Source organism: Chroicocephalus ridibundus, chromosome 1 (assembly GCF_963924245.1).
Source record: "Chroicocephalus ridibundus chromosome 1, bChrRid1.1, whole genome shotgun sequence".
Classification (NCBI taxonomy): domain Eukaryota; kingdom Metazoa; phylum Chordata; class Aves; order Charadriiformes; family Laridae; genus Chroicocephalus; species Chroicocephalus ridibundus.
In genome coordinates, this window is record NC_086284.1 from 94,960,156 (window position 1) to 94,981,304 (window position 21,149).

At 41.5% G+C, this 21,149-nt stretch overlaps 1 protein-coding gene across 2 annotated transcripts in view; it reads left to right on the top strand.

Moving 5' to 3' along the window:
* Positions 1-12,063: 12,063 nt before the first annotated feature.
* The window catches only part of PRRG1 (proline rich and Gla domain 1), a 35,627-nt gene continuing 26,541 nt past the window's right edge, over positions 12,064-21,149 (top strand). Inside the window, exon 1 of one of the 2 annotated variants that reach the window (XM_063343678.1) lies at positions 12,064-12,222. In XM_063343678.1, the coding sequence (XP_063199748.1) occupies positions 12,068-12,222 (155 nt within the window). In that variant the 5' untranslated portion in view covers positions 12,064-12,067. The remainder of the gene's footprint in view (positions 12,223-21,149) is intronic. The other variant, XM_063343689.1, reaches the window with a different exon arrangement.

Here is a 21,149-nt window from a genome sequence, read left to right on the forward strand (position 1 = left end):
ATATTACCAAGTTAAAGTAATGGGAGAAAAAAAGTTTAATAAGTTTAAATCTAATTTTGCTCCTGCTCCTGACCACAAATCAATTATCTGCTAATATGGCTGTTAGCTATGTAGAAAGAAGCTGGCTTTACCCAACCAGCAATAATCCTCCAGTGTCATCCTACAATTTCCTCAGATATCCAGAAACAATAGTTAAGACATTTCAAAATAAACTGTGAATGAATACATGCAAGTCACTAGCTCTTTGCTGCACTAAAAAAGATAAGCCTCAGAGCCAAAGGCAACAAATTACATCACTGATGCTGTCACAGAAGCTCAAACCTTGTGATTTCATGCAGGCTTGTGTGCAGTCAACTGAAAGCCTCTCAGTCACTAACATGCTTACTCACTGACACAAAGAGTTAGTGCTTCACCAGGGGGTCCTCTGCTTGCTGTCTTTCCCGACACTAACAGTCACATCTTTACTGACATTAAAATCGCTTTCATTGCTCCCTTTCGACCACTCAGTTAGGTTAGTCAGGGATAGCTGTAAAACAGTTGCTTATTTCAACTGGACAGTGAGTGGGCACAATTTAGATGTCAGGGCCTGGAGCAACCCAGCACCTTGCAATACCTGCACCAAGAGCAGGGGCCAACTCCGAGATGATCATGGTAGTAAAAGCCGTCGGGTGGCAAGGAAGAGCATCAGGAAGCCTTATTGTTGGCTTCTGTCCTGGGCCAGGAGGCATTTGGGGTTGTTTCTAAGCACACTGCCACTCACAGCTCCTGCTCTCTGATCATTACCCAGTGGCAGCCACCTGCTGCACCCTGGTACCATAAATTAGGCCTACACCCTCATATTGCAGCTAGATCTGTTCTACTGGTACTCAGTTCCTCATACCTGTCTTTTCTCTTTTACTCAAAACATGTACAATTTGGTTCAAAACACAAGACCTGTCCCAGTCCTAAGTTTCAGACACACTGCTGTTGTCCTTACCCTTGCAAAACTCTCTTTTACATGGAAGTGGTCTGGAGACAGAAGCATACACAAGCTGAGGCAGGAAGGTGCTGCTGGAGATCATCTAGTCCAAACATCTGCTCAGAGCAGGTTGCTCAAGGGTGTGTACAGTCAGGTTTTTAATACCTCCAAGGACACCACCACAGCCTCTCTGGGCAGCCTGTTCCTGTGTTTGAGCACCCTCATCATAGCAAACAAACAAAACAAAACAAAACAAACAAAAAAACCAAATTATTATATTTAAATGGAATGTCCTATTTCAATATTTCAATTTTTCCATTGCCTCTTGTCCTCTCACTAGGTACCTCTGACAAGAGTCTGGCTTTGTCTTCTATGGGATAAACATCCCATCAGGTATTCATACGCATGGATAAGATTCTAGATTTTGATCTAGTTAAAGATGTCCCTGCTTACTGCAGGGGGGTTGGACTAGACGACCTTTAAAGGTCCCTTTCAACCCAACACATTCTATGATGCTGACCTTTGGAAGAGGGGGTAGGTCTGTCATGAAGACTATAGGGATATAGTGAAGCTATGCAGGGAGAAAATTAGGAGAGCCAAAGCGCAGCTAGAGCTCAACCTAGCTACAGCTGTTAAGGATAACAAAAAATGTTTCTATAAATTCATTAACAACAAAAGGAGGATTAGGGAAAATCTCCCTCCCTTATTGGATGCAGAGGGAAACATAGTCACAAAGGTTGAGGCAAAGGCTCAACACCTTTTGTAGTGCTCAACGCCTACTTTGCCTCAGACTTTAGCAGTGGAACCAGCTGTTCCCTGGGCACCCAGCCTCATGAGCTAGGAGACAGGGACGGGAAGCTGAACGAGGTCATCACAATTAAAGAGGAAGTGATCAGTGACCTGCTACACCGCTTGGATGCGCACAAGTCTATGGGACTGGATGGGTTACATCCAAGAGTGCTGAAAGAGTTGGCAGATGTGCTCGCCAAGCTACTTTCCATTATCTACCTGAAGTCATGGCTAACTGAGGAGGTCCCAATGGACTGGAGGGTAGCAAATGTAGCGCCCATCTATAAGAAAGGCAGAAAAGAGGATCCAGGTAACTATAAGCCTGTCAGTCTGACCTCGGTAGCAGGGAAGGTCATGGAGCAGATCATCTTGAGTGCCATTACGAGTCATATAATGGACACGCAGGGGATCAGGCCGAGTCAGCATGGGTTTAGGAAAGGCAAGTCCTGCCTGATGAACCTGATCTCCTTCTATGACAAGATGACCTGATTATTGGATGAGGGAAAGGCTGTGGACATTGTCTACCTAGACTTTCGAAAAGCATTTGACACTGTCCCCCATAGAATTCTCATGGAAAAACTGGCGGCTCATGGCCTGGATGAGCATACGATCTGCTGGATCAAGCACTGGCTGGATGGGCGGTCCCAAAGAGTGGTGGTCAATGGAGTTAAATCCAGCTGGGGGCCAGTCACAAGTGGTGTTTCTCAGGGCTCGGTGTTGGGACTATTTCTGTTTAACATCTTTATTGATGACCTTGATAAGGACATAGAGTGTATCATCAGCAAGTTTGCAGATGACACAAAGCTAAGCGGGACTGTTGATCTGCATGAGGATAGGGAGGCTCTATAGAGAGACTTGGATAAATGGGACCGATGGGCCAATGCTAATGGAATGTGCTTCAACAAGGCCAAGTGCCGGGTCCTGCACTTGGGCCACAACAACCCCATGCATCGCTACAGGCTTGGGGAAGTGTGGCTGGAGAGCTGCCTGGCAGAAAAGGACCTGGGGGTTCTAATTGACACGCGCCTGAACATGAGCCAGCAGTGTGCCCAGGTGGCCAAGAGGGCCAATGGCATCCTGGCTTGTATTAGAAATAGTGTGACCAGCAGACGTAGGGAGGTGATTGTCTCCCTGTACTCAGCACTGGTGAGGCCACACCTTGAGTATTGTGTCCGCTTTTGGGCACCTCAATACGAGAGACATATCGAGGTGCTGGAGCGAGTGCAGAGGAGGACAATGAAGCTGGTGAAGGGCCTGAAGAGTAAATCTTATGAGGAGCGATTGAAGGAGCTGGGACTGCTTAGTTTGAGGAAGAGGAGGCTGAGGGGAGACCTCATCACTCTCTACAGCTACTTGAAAGGCCATTGTAGAGAGGTTGGTGCTGGTCTCTTCTCCCAGGTAATTAGCGATAGAACAAGAGGGAATGGCTTCAAGCTGCAACAGGGTAGGTTTAGACTGGACATTAGGAAAAAATTCTTCCCAGAAAGAGTGGTCAGACACTGGAATAGGCTGCCCAGGGAGGTGGTGGAGTCACCATCCCTGAATGTGTTTAAGAGTCGTTTAGATGTGGTGTTAAGGGATATGGTGTAAGGGAGAACTTTGTAGAGTGGAGTTGATGGTTGGACTCGATGATCCCAAGGGTCTTTTCCAACCTAAATGATTCTGTGATTCTATGATGATGATTCCCCTGAGCGTCAGCTTCTCCAGACTGAGCAGTCCCAACTCCCTCAGCCTCTCCCTGTATGATGCTCCAGTCCCTCAATAGTCTTCATGGTCCCTCACCAGACACTCTCCAGTAAGTCAATATCTGCCTTGTACTGTGGAGAACAGAGCTGGACTCAGCACTCCAGATATGTCTCTCCAGGCCTGAGCAGAGGGGAAGGATCACCTCCCTCTATCAGCTGCTGATGACACTCTGCAGACCTGAATGCTGTTGGCCACCTTTGCCACAAGGGCACATGGCACATGGTATGGTCACCTTAGCATTCACCAGGACTCCCAGGTCCTTTTCCGCTAAGATGCTTTCCAGGAGATCGGTTGTACAGCATTATTCCTACCCAGAGGAAGGACTTGTCATTTCCCGTTGATCAACTTCATGAGACTTGTGTTGGCCCATCCCTCCAGCTTGCCAAGGTCCCTCTGAATGGCAGAACGCCCATCTGGTATATCAGTCACTCATCACAAGAGACCTATTCTGCCCAGAAAAGAAGCAGGGTCTTCTAATAAGGTCTCTCATTTAGCAGAATTATAGCACAACAGAGGATTTTGTCACCATTGCGTTGTGAGGAAATTCAAGACGTGTACTTGAAGGACCATACAGAATAAATATAATTCTCCTTAGGCTTTTGTTAACAATCAGAAGGCATATAGTGCTGCATTTTATAAGATCATGTCAGTGGAATTCTGACAGCATGAAGTAACAAAGTGCTAAATAAGTCAATTTCCAGTCATTTGAATTTACTTTGGATTTTATACTAGGGATATTTGCTCTTTTTGTATGCTCACCTTGTCACTAAATGTGTGTATGAAATATATATTAGAAACAGCATAACAGACTTCAAGGAAAAAAGATGCATTGCACGGATGCTATTTTGTTAAGATGTTCTGGAGAGACACTATAAACCACAGAAAAGAAATCTGAGTTGCTTCTGACGTTACGGGGATGCTGAGATTGCTAGAACAGCCCTCTTAAACATAGTTGCTTATTTATTTTTTATATCAAATGGACTTTTAAAAGCTTTGCGTGGTGTTATAAAATAAAAAGTCACTCATCTGTTTCCTATTGTTTCTCTTTTCTTGAAAGTATGGAAATACATTCCATACTCAAGGGCAGAGTCTAGCAGTGTGACTCCAAAATCACTTATTTCCACAAATATCATGGGAACTGGAATTTTCCTAACAGTTGTCAGACTCTCTTTTAAAAATGGTATTATTTCATCAGCTATTTGTTTTCCTTCCAGGATGTTAGTCTGAATATTCTCACATTCTTATCCAGTGAGAAACAAAGCTACTTAGAAGCCCTGATTAGAACATTGCTTATTTTGTTGCCCTAGTAGGGATCTAGGCACATAATCTTCAGTTACAAGGTTTACTACTGTCCTAAATAACTTGCAGATTCATGTCATACAATACTGGGGGTTTTGTGGTTGCTAATGTGTAGGGAAGAACTACATAGTTAAAGCACCTAGTTTGTTTTTTAAGTATTTCCCTTTATTTGTTTCCTTTTCTTTTCCCCTTTATTTGTTTCAACACCACAAAAGAAATTACAAGATATATAAATGCTCAGGATCAGAAGAATAATTATGGCACTTTCATAGGTCACATGGAGGCCACAAATCAAACTAAAATATACACTATAAAAGCAATGGTATAGGACTTATATGCAGCCTGCTCCCCTTACTGCAGGTTACAGAATAGAAATACATTTGCAATTACTTTGTAATGTTTGGCTTTGATCAGTCACACTTGTGTGATCTGCAGTGATTCAGGTGAATACCTTCACAGATGCAAAATAGCGCTTTCTAAACAATTCACAGTACAACTGGAACACACATCAAATCCTGACAGTGTTTGGGAAGGGAGTGTAGCAAATCATAAATTAATTTCTGAAAGCACAAAGCCATTTAGATGTGAGCGGTCAGTCATTCAGAACACTAAACATTCCAATGTCGCTACACTGGAATTATAAAGGATTATAAAAAAATCTAAAATATTTGAATCGAGTTAATGTATTACACAGTGATATTTAAATGCACATGAAAATAGCCCAAGAGTGTATAATTCATTAATGTGGTGTAAATTCACATAATGCAGCAAGCAACTGCTTAGTGAAGCCTGTCTGCTGATGTGAAGATTTTGCAAGGCAGTGCTCCGGTGCAGCAGCAGGGTTAGGGGTTATTGAGGCAAGGCACTCAGCTCCTTGGGAATATCACTCATCAATGCTGCCATTACCGACCAACTCTTCCGCCTGATTAAAAGGCAACTTTAACCCCTAAAGAGAAGCTAATCTAGCCCTACATGGCTGAGAGGAATACTGCTTCAGTCTGGGATCTCAAGGCAGGGGGACTGGAGGGGAGAAAGGGCTGAATACGCTGGAAAATATTGTACAGTTCCCCACAGAGGTTATTGCTTCTTTGTGCCATCAGAAGTTTCAGAACTAGATGGCAAAACAAGATGATGGGATAAAAGGAGGAGGGAAAGTTTGTGTTGTTGTCTTGTTATCAGACTAGCCCTTTCACTGCTGAAATTTGTCATTTGTCAGGAGATCAGAAAAAGTCACGGAGCAGGAAACGTTGAGTAATGAGGATGTTAGATCTATGTCTGACATGGCACTTTAAAAACCTCTTGGTTTTACATTTGTTTGCTTTGTTTGATGACAAAGAGATAACAAACCAGTTACATTTATGTGAAAGTGTGACATCCAGAGAAATGCTCTAGCGCAAGGTACTGTGCAAACACAATGCACAGCATAAACAGGAAACTTAATATGTGAGTTTGAAAGACAGCACTCATAATAAACCTGCACTATTCTTGGCAGTAAGTTATACTTTATATATTTCCCCTTTGCTTGTTTCAAGGAAGTTATGTATTTAAAAGTATCTTTACTTGTATCATATTATACACCTAAAAAAGAAGACTTTGTAAGACACGCTTCCTTTGTATATGTACACTGCCTAAATTTAAGGTGTGTATATATATAATATATTTCTCTAGAAAACAGTATAGTATCATAGTTATTGTGCTAGCCACAGCTCTGCTTCCTTCCATTTTTTTAAGTCTTGTCAGTTCTTTCACTGAGATAGGCTTTGGACTTCCATCTCCCTTCAGCTGGAACCCTTGTTTCTCACACTCCTTGTCCTGCTCCTGAGCTGCATGATAATGATAATTATTTCACCCCAGAAAGGTCTGACTGGGTTCTCACTTTTGTACCTCATTTCTTCAGGATTTAGGAATGGACTTACAGAAGGTACCCTGGAGTTAGAAGCAATTGTGTAATTGCCTATAACAATCTTTTTAAATTCAACTGACTGTTTACTCATAGAGATGAAAGCAGATATGACATAAAAATTCGAAATGATTTCTATACCTCAAGAGAAGTTGGGAAGACACTGAGGTTTTAGACTTTTTCATGAAAACTGAGAGTCATTCAGCTTAACAGGAAGTTAGGGCCTTCAGGTGGCTTTATTACTCCTGTTCTGGTGAATACTTAATTATTTATATAAAGTGAGACATCTCCATGATATGGGACACAATGTTTCCCCACCTCATGTACAGGAAGTAGAAGAGCAGGGATTTCAATTCATTTTCAAAAATCCAAGGAAAGTAGCTACACAGCAAATCTATTACCTGTACTAATGGGTCTCTTTCTGTCTGGAAATTACACCTTGGAACAAAGATACCTCTCCCAATTTAAATTTTATTAAACTATACCCTTAAAAATTGATTAATTTCTGAGGAGAAAGTCTGCATAACTGTAAGATTTCCCCAATGAGTTCTACTTCAGGATTGATTTGCTTTTATGCCTCCACTCCTTTCAGCAAGGCTCAATGACAGTTTGCTCTCTTCTGATATGTCTGTGACATTTCTTGTTCTCTGTTCACAGACTCTTTTTTAACTTTTTCATTGCCCTTTTGAGCTTTTGGCTCTAAGCCTTCACAAACAAACTGTGCAATGCATCTGGAATCAAGGAAGAAAGTACTGCATAATTATTAAGTTAAATATTGTTTCCTAGCCCTCATAAAGAAATTTTTCATCTATTGCCTTTCCTGGTTCCTTCCCAACCACCTGCTATTAAGTTAAAAAATATGGTCGAGTACTACATATTCAACCAACCTGTGGCAAGCATTCATAAATTATTACAGAAAAACTCCCTGCCTTCCAAAGAAAGGCAGATTCTTGGGAGACCTAAAGTACGATGATGTGTGCCTGTCTCCATTGTCCAGCTGAACTGCAGGGAGATTGCTGAATTCCAGGCATCCACATAGCTTGTACCTGGATGGGAGCTTCCTTCATTCCTTAAAGACAAATTTAACAATTGCCAAAGCTTCTTGCTCCACAACACAGTTTCTGAATCAGATTTTGTGTCTCTTTTTACCTATCCTGATTAGCTACCTTTGATACAGACTTGTCAAATCTACTTTTCTTTATTTTGCTGTCTTCTGCATTTTAAATGGCTTTCCACCACAAGAACTGTACTTTTGCTGTACTTTGTTTCACATTCACCTGCCTTCTAATGAATCTGAGCTTCCACACAAGTTGCTGAACAGCCCCTCCCACAGACATTTTAGGAGGTAGTGGCAACAGGTCCCTTTCTTTGGTGCTCCTTCTCAGGCCTTGTCTACACATATGCCTTTGACTTCTACTCTTTTCTTCACGTGGTGCATGCACATCTCCTGTTTCCAGACTTCCAGAGATCTCCAAGATGCTCATGGGGGGATTTCAGAAGTGCACGGAAGAGCCGGTCAGTTCCCCACAAACAAATTTCAGAGAGGTGTGTGGACACTGGAGCTCTTAACTCTAACCTCATCATTGAGAAGGATCACAGTTTCCCATGTTGTTTGTTATGTATTTGGAAGAAATCAGATGGAAGCCTTGGTTGATGGGAATAATAGAGAATGGGGACCTCTGTAAAGTGCTTTGTCATTAGACATCATGGCATTAGAATCAGGTGTCAAGACATTGAAGAAAATGTTAAACCCTAGATTCAGAATGGGCCAACCTTGGCAGCATTGGGATTAGGGGTCAAATCCAAGTTTCATGACTCAGCCATACATACGTCCTGAACCGCAAATTGCTGCAGCAGCCTATGGCCACACCTCTGCAGGAGGAATTGCTTTCCCCCTTTCATCCTCTCAAACAACAGCAGCAATCTGCCAAACAATTTCCAGGTTACAAATAACTACGGGGAAAAGAAAGGAAGGAGGACCCAGAAGAGCTGCTGCTTCACATAGCAGAAGGGAAGAGACTGAGATGAGGAGAGTGGACTGCCCCTGCTGCTGTCTTGTGAGAGGGACAGAATGAGCCGCTAGATATTCCCACTACCATTTACCAGCAGGGACAAGAGCATCAATGGTACCTGTACCTACCTGTGGTAGGCAGGAAGAGAAATTCAGACTTTCACATGAAAATCGCTCCAAATCACCTATAAGAAAATGCAAAAGGTCAGATGAGACCATCCTGAGGAAGGCATCTTACTCTCTCAAGCAACCTAATGGAGCTTGCCACTATTTTTTGTTCATATCACAGAAATTTCAAGTGGTATTATATTAGTACAAACTTGAGGCCATTCTTGTGAAGAATATTCTAGCCTACGATATAGAGAGTTTCTAAAATTTGTACCTTTCTTATCATTTATTTAGTAAAATATTTTTAAACTTGCAGCTGAGTCATAAAATGCCGTCTTTTATTTTTATTGTCTTTAAACCTAATTGCTATCTGTATATTGAATTACAAAATACAGTTTCATTTTAGACAATAAATAAATGATTAGATTAGTGGATTATGTGTCTACAATTCAAAAATTACTTTCTGATGATTCAGATCAAACTGTAAATAGAATATAAATTTATCTGTATTTCAAAAGCAATTACAATACTGTGATTTAAAATGTACCTTTTGTTCTAAATGTCTTTGAGTCTTCTCTGAATTCTTTCTTCATAGCACTGAAGATGCTTTTCTAGTCCCAAGAAGTATTATCAACATAAGCAATAATGCTGTTTTTTTCACTGATGCAACTGTTCTTGGATGATAAAAAAGGAAACTTTTCTTCTGGAAAAGAGAAATTGAGCTAAAAGTCTGTCAACACTGCATATAAAATTTCATATTTTCATCTTCAGTTTTGAATTGCAATTGGTAAAACTTAAACATTTATTGAAACATCAGACTATCAGCATTTGAAAATCATATGGTTTTCGTCATGCCACTTGGGCACTCCTTAACATGTTCTCTTGGCAAACATTGTATTACTTTGGCTGCAGACAAGGGGTAACTGAAACAACTTAGAGTAACTTTAAAACAATTTTATGTTCTTCCAGTAGTGAAACCATCTCAGTGTAGGTTAGTGTTCAGGACAAACTAAAATGCCTGGTGATTGTTGTAATTTATGAAAATTGCTCATACCCCAAGGCAATTTCTGCAACCAGGTTTAGAAATTACTCAGGAATAACCTCTTTTGTCTCTGCAGACGGCTGAAAGTTTGTGGCACTTATAAAGGTGATAATTCTCAAGAGATCAAATAGGTTTACAACAACTTTTCCATGTGGAAAAGGTAAAAAACTGTCATAAGCATGTAAGAATCCATGTTCACTAAATATACATCTTACTGTGACAAATGTAATACAAAATGAAACACATCTACGAAAATGATTCAGGACATTCTTTTTTTCTTCTCTATACACAGTCCTTGCTTGTACAGTGTGTCTCTGCAGCCTTTCAAGTATAAAACTATTACACTGCTAATAGTGTTGTGTTATACAGAATGTAATACAATTTTCTCATTTTCAAAGCCCCTTTCCTCCTCTCAACTTTGATTTTTGACCTGTTGTCTTGAGTTGACAAAAATCAATGCTTTAAATAAATAAAAATCTATGTATGTAGGTGATGTTAAACTTTCTGTTCAGTTGAACCATTCTTTTTTTTTTAATGCAGATTTTGTCTTTCCTGTGAACTAGGAAAGATATATTACATATAATACTAATATTACCTACAATCAACTACCATATTTTTTTTTTCTCCTTAAACTTGATTGTGACCCTGATTGATTCAGCTATGTATGAAATTTATACAGGACTTACTGACGGCCATTTGTTCTTGTCCGGGCCTCAGCAAACTTTCAAAGAGCAGAGATATTTTGTCTCCCATTGATTCAGGGGATTTGAATTTCTAGGTAATTCTGTCAAAGTACTGTCAGATACATTAATGTAATTTCTTTTGTTTAAATCCTGATGGTCTCAGTGTCAGGTCTCAATTGACATATACAAAAGCATTAATTTTTAATTATAGGCCAAGATCCATTAAAGAAGCTGAGACATGTCTGAACTATTGCAAACTGCGTCTCATCTTTCTATTCCATAAACATCTCTGTGACTGTACTATTACCTCATTCCTTTTTCTGACGATTGTCAGGTGTCTGTTAATATAAAATTAAAGGTAAAAAGTACTGGTAATACAACATAGTAATCCACTAAAAATTGAAGCCACAGAACATTGAATATGAAGGCAGCAGCAATGTAAACTTCAAAAAACACTGCATATTTATAGGGAGCTTCACTTCCATTTTCACAGAATAAATGGTATTTTATGCTCCATGCCATTTAGACTTCAATCTCTCCTCTGGCAAGCCAAGCTGTTATTTTTGTGAATCGTTCCTAAGTCATTTATAACCAGGCCACTGCACCACTGGCAACAGCACCTTTGAAGTCAGGTAGGGATTACTAATTTGCTGTGAAATTTCTGAGCAACTTCATCCTCTTTCCGTACGCATCCATTAAAAATCATAGAGGCGAAAATGAAGGTACCAGTCACGAACCAAGAAAAACAAGCTTACAAACTCTTTGGTTTCAGATGAAGGACCAAAAGTTAGCGAGCACCAATTCTGAGCAGAAAACAAACAAACAAACAAAACAAAACAAAAAAAAACCAACCAAACAAAAGAGCCCACAACCAAATAACCAACCTACCCTTAATTTTTAACGTGGAACATTAGAGTTTTAGGGTTCCTGAAATACATCTACCGTGGGGTGAGATCTGAGCCCACCCAAAGGCGCAGACCTCAGTGAAACAAGACCTACCAGCCCATACAGCCACCCCTGGGGACACAGTGGAGGGGGAAAGCATAATTTTTTGTGTCACTTTTAGCTCTCCATCAAAGGGCACAATTGCTGGGGGAGGTGGGGGAAGGCGACTTCCCCACCACAAGAAAAGGCTGCGTCCGTCTATACAGATAAACTGATATAAACTTTATGTCTGGAAACGCCTGGTGGGGGGTCGTTTCAGACGGGCAGCACTGAGGCAGCGGCCGCCGGGCCCGCGTTTCCGACCGTTAATGGGGTCTTGCAGGGCGACGGGCCCAGGGGAGGCCCCCAAAGGCGGGCAGCGGCAGGGGTTGCCAGAGGGAGGGGGCCGCTGACCCCGCAGCCAGCTCGGAAGAGGGCCTCGGTGGAAGGCACAGCGCAGGAGAGCGGCAGCGGGGTAAGGCAGGGGTTGTAGCGGGGGGCCGCGTAAGCCCTCGGGCGACCAGTGTCCCGGGGGCTCGCCCCGCCTCACGGCCGCCCTCCCCTCGCGGCCCCTGGCGGCCGGCACGGGGGGAGCCGCCCGCGGCGCATGCGCGGCGCCGCCGCCTGCTCCTCCACTGGGCCGGCAGCGGGGAGTTCGGGGGCTGTGCAGCGGGGCGGCGGTAGCCGCGGGGCCGGCAGCGCTCGGCCACCTCCGCCGCCCTCACACCGTGTACCGGCGGATCCCCGCCTCGGGCGGCAGCGGTGAGTGCGGAGCAGCGCGGGCGGTCGGTCGGTCGGTCAGAGCCTCGTCGCCGCGGGGGCTCCTGGCCACGTCCCGCGGGCTGGGCCGGGCGCAGGGCAGCCGGTGGCGGTGAGCTGGCCCGGGCCGGGGTGTTCCGGGAGCGGAGCGGGCAGTCGCCCCGTGGGGCCTGTGGGGGCACCCAGAGACTGAGGCGCTGCCGCCCCCTCGGGCGGGGCAGGGCTCCGCGGAGTGTCCCGGGGGTGTCCGTGGGGCCGGGGGTCCCGTGTGGGGCTGGGGTCGGGGCCGGCAGGGAGGTCCTTGGAGGGGAGAGAGGGCGAAACGTTCCTCCCCGCCCGCTCTCCGCCCCTTGGCGGGCTCCGGCGGCTGCTGGGGCCGGCGGGGACGCCCGGAAAACTTCTCTCGAGGGGTTTGTGCCGTTTCCAGTTAAGCCAGGGAAGAAAATGCTTTGATTGTGTTTAACAAAGGAAAATCCCGCGGAGTTTCTCTTTTGAAAGAGGTTAATGGTTGTCTCCAAAATAGGCAGCTAATAAATTTTTAACTTTTAAAAAAAACCACCACCACCAAAACAAAACCGCAAAATACAACCGTAACCATCCGAAGCTTTCATGTTCCTGTTAAAACTTTTTTTTCCACTTTGGGCAGGGTCACCCCAAGACTCCATTTCTATTAGATCCTCAGTAGCCAGGGCAGTCAGTCGCTGCAGCTGAAGCTTTTAAGATGCTGAGCGTGGGGAGGTGTATTGAAGGTATGAGCATGATTCTCCAGGGGTCTGATGGACCTCTCCGAGCCCAACATTGGCAAGGGAATAATTTGTTCGTATCCGCAGGAAACAGGAGGGGCACAGGGAGCCTCAGTGTCATCACAGTTGAAACTGAGATTGAGCGTGGGGTTGCTTGAGGGGTGAAAGAGCAAGCAGTGGCTAGGCGTGTTGGAAACAAAACAGGAATGGAGTCAGTGAGTAAAGGGAAGAAGGCTTTAAGTAAATTAAGACACTTGAAAGAATCTCAAGTTTTCATAGACCTGTTGTAGATAAGTCTGGGGAGAGAAGAGGGGCAGTTATACAGATGTTGGTGTTCTAGATTAAAATCAACACTTTAAAATTTTTTTACTATAGGCTGGTGCTCTCACTGGAAAAAAAAAAAACAAACCTAGTTGTGCTTTTTCTGCAGTCTTGCTGCTCGTTGCCACCTTCTGTACCATATTCTACCCAATGCTGGGGGCGGAGTGGGGTGAAGTGGTATAGAGCATTACCCACAGATTCACACTAATCTTTTGAACATTTTTTCTGATTAACCTAGTTAGTACTTGCATCTGGTCTTCTGTGCTGCCATAGGGATGCTTATGCTAGCTCAAGCAAACATGTGCGATGGGGAGGGAAAGAGCTGTTTGGGTTTTTTGTGTGTAAATGAATACATATGTATGTAAAAGCACTGGGGTTTTTAAGTACATATGTGTATGTGTAAAGATAGGCACGCACACACCTGTGTAAAGGGATTGTGCAGCTACGATGTTGCACATTCTGGGTCTTGTGTTGGACAGAGGGAGTGCCACTGATAAAGTGGTTGTGGGGGAGGTTTACAAGTGCAAGAGGTGACTAGCAGTTTGAGTAGACATATCCAGTAAGGGTGAGTTTGCGAAAATAGATCTTTCTAGACCATGAGAGTGAGATTAGAAGATACAGAAGAGGGGATGGGGAATTTCTGTGAGTACTGCATGGAAACAGGGGAGTGAGACTTCTTTCTCATGTATTCACCCATCTCACTTTAACTTCTCTTAGCCAGGAAGATTTTATTTTCTGAAACAGATTAGGATAGAGCCTGGGATTCCTGACTATCTCTGTTTTCTCGGAATTAGCAAATATCAGGAAATCCCCAGACAAAACAGGGATTATCCCTTTCTCACGTAAATTCATCTAGAAATTTGCATCCAACTAATGCTGGAAGGCTCAAACGGCAAAGCATCACATCTCGTTATAACACATATAGGTGTTGAGATTATAACATGGTGGCATCACTTTTCTTTTGTTAGAAGTGGATAGTTACAGTTAGATTAACTATACTAATATTGTAGTTTCTAGAAGCACTCACAAATGAAAAAGAGGGGAACTGAAGTTTTTTAGTTAGCTTTAATTCAGCCTCTTCATACATCTAGATTGAACTAGTTTTCTATTAAGTAATAACATACTGTTTGTTGCATAAAAAATCCTGTTGTACTCAAGGTGTTTAAGAGATGAAGTATTTTGGTCTTACTCTCATTACTTTGGTTGTGTGACATCAAGACTTATTCTCTGAACATGACTCAAATCTGCATTCAAATTCTATGGAATTATAAATTTCCTTGTGTCTTCTGCAGTGCTTGTCACTTTAATATCTCAATTCTCAACAAATATCCCCCTTAATTGACAAAATTCTCATAAGACAAGGAAATAAACATCCTCCTCCTCCACATGAAGAATGAAAGATAAAACAATGGAGATCAAATCTGGTCCAGGTAGGATCTGATTTGTTTTCGGTGTGTTGAGTTCAGTGTCCTGGTATATATTAAGTGCACAGGTGCAAAAAAATTTAATATCCGGTAATAAATTGAATATCTGGTCTAAGCCTATGCTGCTTTTGCAAGTCAAGCACTCGCATTTTGGGAGAAGCACCCCTAAAATAAAATGCATGTAGTTAGTGTCTACATTGAAAGAGCATTTTTTAAGTAATTTATGTAGTCATGAATGAGTTCTGTGGCAAAATCAGGGATAAAACATTGTTGAGAAGAGTGTTAACTAATTTTAGACCCCAGTATTGTGAACCATTTTTGGTTTAAACAGCCTGTGATCCTCTTTTCCATCATTGTGTCCTGCCTATGTCTGTGACCTCTCTCACTTGTGATAGCGTAACTGTTTACATATCCATCTGGTGAGGTGGACCACAGGATTAATTGGGTTAAAAAAAAACCCACCATGACTTACTTTTGACTCTTACCTGGCTCTTACATACAGCTGGGTGGGCGGGGGAACAAGAGATGCAGTTGCTACCACTTACCCCTAATATGAGTGCTGGGAAACACCTAAACCATTTTGCCTCTCCACTTCTCTCTTCCATTAATCCCATAAATCTTACATGCTTCATTTCTTGCCATTTACTCAACAAATTATACCAGGTTCCTATAGGCAGTAATTTTCTTGCACCATCCTGTTAAGAGCTTTTGCTTTCAGTTTCTCAGCTTAATTCTGAATTTCTCTGCTGCTTTTCATCTTGCTTTTTCATTAATTCCTATCAGCTGTGTTTCCAGGATGCTGTCTCGCTTGTGTTTCTTTAATGTTGTTTTTGCTTCAGCCTCCAAAGACAATCTACTTTCATCCCCCAATCCCTTGCTTCCTCTCCTCTTCCACATTATAAACAGAAGCACTTACAATGCGCGGTAGAGAACAATACAGAACTGGCAAGGGAGTGGATTAAATGACCTAATGTCTAATATGTGTTCTCCTGCCAGCTATTTTTGTTTGGAGTTCACGTGTTGGTAACTACTTGACCTTTTAAAATCTAATCTGACAATACCCAAGCCTTTCCTTGTTTACCTTTGTTTTGTTTACTGATTCTTGTTAAGTAAAATTTGATATGCATTTGTAAAGTCAGAAATAGTCTTAGCCCATTTTCTGGTTGCCAACAGTTTTGATGGTACTGATTATTGAGTGATCTGTGTTTTAATCAACATTGCTGAATACCATTATTAAAATAGCCACATTTCAAAAGCAAAGCCTGTCTTCATACTGGAAGTTAAATAAATTGCATACTAACCACCTAAAATCATACCATGTATTTTGGCTTGCTAAGGAAGCATTTGTTGAAAACTATTTTCTGCGTATCTCAGGCTATCACTTATTTTTAATGATAATCATTATGTAAAATATCTTTAAGTTTGGATAAAAGTTATGCATCTGTTCAGAAATACACTTGTAAAACCAGACAAGAAACCTATTTGCAGAGCCCAACGTATTGGAGTTAGCATCCAGGGCTAAGATTCCTGAACAATGTAGGAGCACCAGAAATGTGTCCCATTTTCAAACTAAGAAAGCTACTTTGTGTAATTTTTAATATGTTTTTTTTTTAAGAGTAGTTGTCTTTACATGGGGGAGAGAGAGACTATCCTGGAATTGCATCTTGAAAGTTTGAGATCACTCGCATTTTATACCTTACATTGTGCTGTGTATCTGCTCAATGGAGTGTTTCTTTTAAAACATTTGATTCAACCTTCTCACGTCCCTTCTGAAATGACTTTTGAAAGTTGGCATCTCATGTCTTAAGATCACATGCTCAACATACTTTCAGTTTTTCAACGTAGTGGTCAGTCTGCACCAATATGATTACTCCAACAGTGGTCAGATTAAGTGATACTAAAATCCAGAGGGAGACCCTGTGAAAGGCCGTATTGGAATAGTTTATCATAGATAAAACTTCTCAATCCTGATGAAGTATGCATTGCCTGAAACTGCAGAACTTCTGTGTTTGCCAGAACTCTGGGGTAGATGAGGTATTTTTTTGTTGTTTACACCAAGATGTTATACCATATTGTTGTATTTCTGGATGTTCCTGTTTTACTGAGCTCTTAGTTTTCCTGTAACATAAGAATGAATGCCATGGACCGGTTTCAAGATTCGCTTTACAGCCATTCCTCATTAAATCCCCATCGCTAAATTTACTGTTCAATATAACTGTCTGAACTGGGTAATATTTATTATAATTAGCTGTATTTCTAAATGTTTACTACTCAGCATTGAAGAATGATTCCTTTTTGGCTCAAAAAGTGTGAATTTGTTAGCTTGCTGGTGTGAGGCAGTTTATGGGAATGCTACCATGAAAATTCAGAAATAGAGTTTTCATCAGACGTGAACTTTTGCACCTGCCTGTACCTCCAGGTTTCTCAGTGTGCTATTTGCTGACCTTGTGTATATTCTTCCGCTTTTATTTGCAGAGTATTACTCTTCCAACTATTTGCTGAATAAAGCTGGGAGGAGAAGCAACTTTATGTTCATCTTTCTGTCCCTAGTCTTCATTCTCATGGCTATGGGGAAGGGTTGAATGAGGTCTCAACAGCAGAATTATTAGCCAACTCTCTTGCCTGTCTTCCTATAGATTTCCCCTGTGGCAGCTGAAATTAGCACAGTCCGTGACATTTTATTTCAGTACTGCTGAGCACTTCTGAGTATCAAAAATGAAATGGACTCACTGTACTTTTTTCTGTTTGCTACTTTTTGTTATCAGAGCTGTGGGCAGCAGCAAAATAAAGGCATGGCTTAATCTGGAGAACTGAGTGTGGCTTTGTAAGCAGCTTAACTGATCTAAGCTTGTCCTGCTGCCTGAAAACAAGAATTCTTGCTTTTCCCCTCCATCCTTGCTAGGTTTTGCATTTTGACTGTGTCCCTTGTGCTGGCACTAGCACTCTTAATGCTGTGCAGTCAACTGAACCGGGGAGATGACTTGCTTTAAAATGAAACCAGCCAAGCAAAAACAAGCATACTGACACACATGCACCCAAAAGGCTTTCCACTGGGCTACCTCTGGCTAGCTTTGGGGGCTACCAGCCAAACCTTGTATTGGCTCAAGGGAGGGAGTGCGACTACGTGGCTGGGTGGGGTGGAGGGGCTACCTACTCATCAGCTTTAGCTGGGATTAATTTAAGTGCTGGTTTCAAAACGATCAGTGAAGCAGCAGTGGTACAGTATCTTTCTCTGGGGACGTCTTTGAAGAACAGCAGCAAACTGCTCAAGGGGGAAGATACAAGGAAGTTCCTCAAGAGGGCCAAGAACCTGGTGAACAGATCTTGGGGTCAAACTCAGAAAGTGAGAAGAAAGGTGAACAAACCCATCTTTTATGGAAAGGCCTCTTGCAACAATCTGTAAAGCAGTGCCCAGCCACAAGCTCATCAGATCTGCAGTTGTCTCAGAAAAACAGAAGTATCAAAGCACTTTTGCTATGGCTGTTCTTTAGGAACTCTTTGCAAAGGTTTGATCAAAGCTTTCATCTCAATATAAGAAATAAATGTTTTACAGTGAGAATAATCATTCACTGTAACAACCTCCCCAGGGACATGGTGAAGTCCCCATCACTGGAGGTTTCCAAGATGTAATTGGACAGGGTGCTAGATAACCTCATTTGGGCGTTCATTCCCACGAAAGGTTGGACCAGGTGATCTTTTGAGGTTCCTTCCAACCTGGGCTGCTCTATGGTTCTGTAAATTTTTTGTGGGGATGAAGTGACCTACATCAGAAATACAAAAGGTAGAGATGCACCTGCTAATGGGCAGCATGTCTTAAAAGGTTCTTCAGTGACTTCTGCAATGTATTACATGTGTTAATGAATACAAAAAAATTACCAGATTTAAAAAATATCAGTGATGTGTTTGCATTATAAGACTCCTTTCCTCCTTCCCATTCTCTACGTGCTGGAGTAGGTATACAGCTTCTTGGGCGTAGAGGGGAACACCCTTTAAATCTTCCAAGAACAAATGTTAGGCATGCTAGATCCTGTAGAGGATCTTTCAGTTGTGAATAAAGTTTTCAAGAATTAACTTTATTTTAATTCTGTATGTGCTTTTGACAGAACTAAGATAAATTATATCTTCAAATACAGTTAATTGCACACAAATTTGACATGTTAATTTGGCATGTCAGTGTTAGGAACTTAAATATGTGGAAAATTTTTCTTGCCTTAAATCTTTTAAAATTGATTTCTAAAGCTAAAATCCTTCTGAATTGTTTTTGTTATATACTTTCTTGTGCTTCCTACTCACAGGCAGAACGTCAGTAGAATTACTGTTTTAGTTTTGGGGGCTGCTTTAGTGTTTTCACAGTGCTGGAAAGTGGAGAAAACTCTTCATAAATATGCCCTGATACTGGTAGTTTTGTGACTGCTTTATTTTCTATGGATTTATGCTGTAGGGTTATAAGCTGTGACTTAAAGCTTTTACTTGGTATTTATTTCTTCATAAATGACAAATTTGAATTAGATGTTAATTTTTCTTCCAGTCTTTTCTCGACTTATAATGTTCAGAGTGCCTCCATCCTCTATACTAGCGTGCTTTCTTTAAGAAAATTTCCATGAATTTAAGGTTTTTTTACTGTTTTGTAGTAGTTGATTGGAAAGGACCAAAATTGTTGGACTAGAGGACATGAGGAAATGCCGGGTAGACACAGAGATCTTTTACTGAAGGAAAACAACCTCAAAATAGGAAAACTGTGTTAACAACCTTTGAAAAGAAATACTGCTGAAGTTTTCAGTTTTTGCATTTCTAGTAATTCTTACGGAATTGTACCCATTTAAAAGAAAAATTGATACTTTGGTGTTATTAAACCAGATGTAATCTATGTTATTGACACTACAAGGTAACTAAGGAGAGGTGCAAAACTGGTTGCCCAATAGGTGGGCTTCTGTGGCAGTCTAGGAAGTTCATACTTCCTTTCTGTGGCCATCTTCAAGAGCAAAGGGGTAGAAGATGAGAGGGAGGAAGGTGGGAGAGGTGTGAAGCTGTACTGCAGAGCACAGAACTGCATCAGCCTACGTTGGGGGCTCTGATGCCCCGTAAAGGGTGGGTAGCAGTGATGGGAAGGAAGGAGAAATTCCTTGACCCCTCTTCAATGCTGAAGCCAAAACATCATGTTTTATTATACTCCAAAAGTGTAAATCAGCTGGAGTACTTTTGTGTATAGGTTTGTTCAAATCCTACTTTAAAAAAATAAGCATAATGCAGTAAAAAAGGCAGTCATAATGTGTGCAGCTTAGCATATTTGGAAATTCAAGTAAAGCTGATGTGAGGGGAAACGGGCGTGGGTGTTGAGAGAGGGAAACAGCAGTATTTTAAAAAATTATTTTATTTTTTCCTGGTTTGTTTGGCTGTTTACCCTTCTGTTTTACTGAGGAGTGGGAGTGCAGCTGTTTGGTGGATTCTGGTGGTGTACACCTTTTTGTGCACTCTCTTTATGCAGTTTCCCAGTGTGACAGAAAACTTCATAAAAATCTGTAAAGGAGTTTTGCCTCATTATCTTTTCCCTCGTCACCATATTATTCAATAAAATGAAATATGCATTTATGACTCTTCCGTCACTTTGTGCAATTTGATTTTTGGTTGACTGGAAAATCCCATTAAAACGTGCTCTGAAATGCTGTCATATGTGCCTTGCTTCAGGGGAAGACAGGCAAGGTGGAAACTTGTATTAAAACATGCTGACAGCGCGTAAATATTTGGAAGAGAAGGCTTTGTTTGCATGTTTCTCTAGCTTAGTTTAGCACTTCACAAAGAAATTACTTTTTATTGTTTTCTGGCTAATTTTTCTAAATTAAATGAGGTGTAAGACATTGGCCTACCAAACAAGTTCTAAATGCAATTTCTGTACAGAACAGAACATTTGCCTCACCTTTGCCTCGTTACAGAAAAGCAAAATAAACTTTATGAAGTAGGCTTATGTTTGTTATAAAATTATTGCATGCAAAACAAAGATGCCAATGTGAAATTATCACAGTTTCTTTTGGCTACAAATATGCGCATTCTGAGATTTGGAGTCTTTATGGGTTTTTTTTAATAGCTGCTTGAAAAATACTGGTAGCTTAGAGGAAAACTGATTTTAAAAAATAGCAATTGCTCCTTACCCTTCACAGTATTGTAACAATTTCAAGAAAACCTTCAGTGTGTTGAAGATAATACTTTTCAAATGTGTGGAATTGTTAGGTCTCTTTTTTCTGTGAAAAGAGACTTGGATATTGGATACAGACTGATACAGTTGGAGGCTGAATTTTGTACAGCCAGTTTGTGTTATTGGAAAATCCATAAAGGTATTATTTGTGACATTTGGGTCATAGTTTTGCTTTTTAGGTTGTGTTGGGGAAGAAAGAGTCTGTAGGAGTTTCAAAGTAGGAAAAACGGTACATTTCTAGCTTTGATCTTG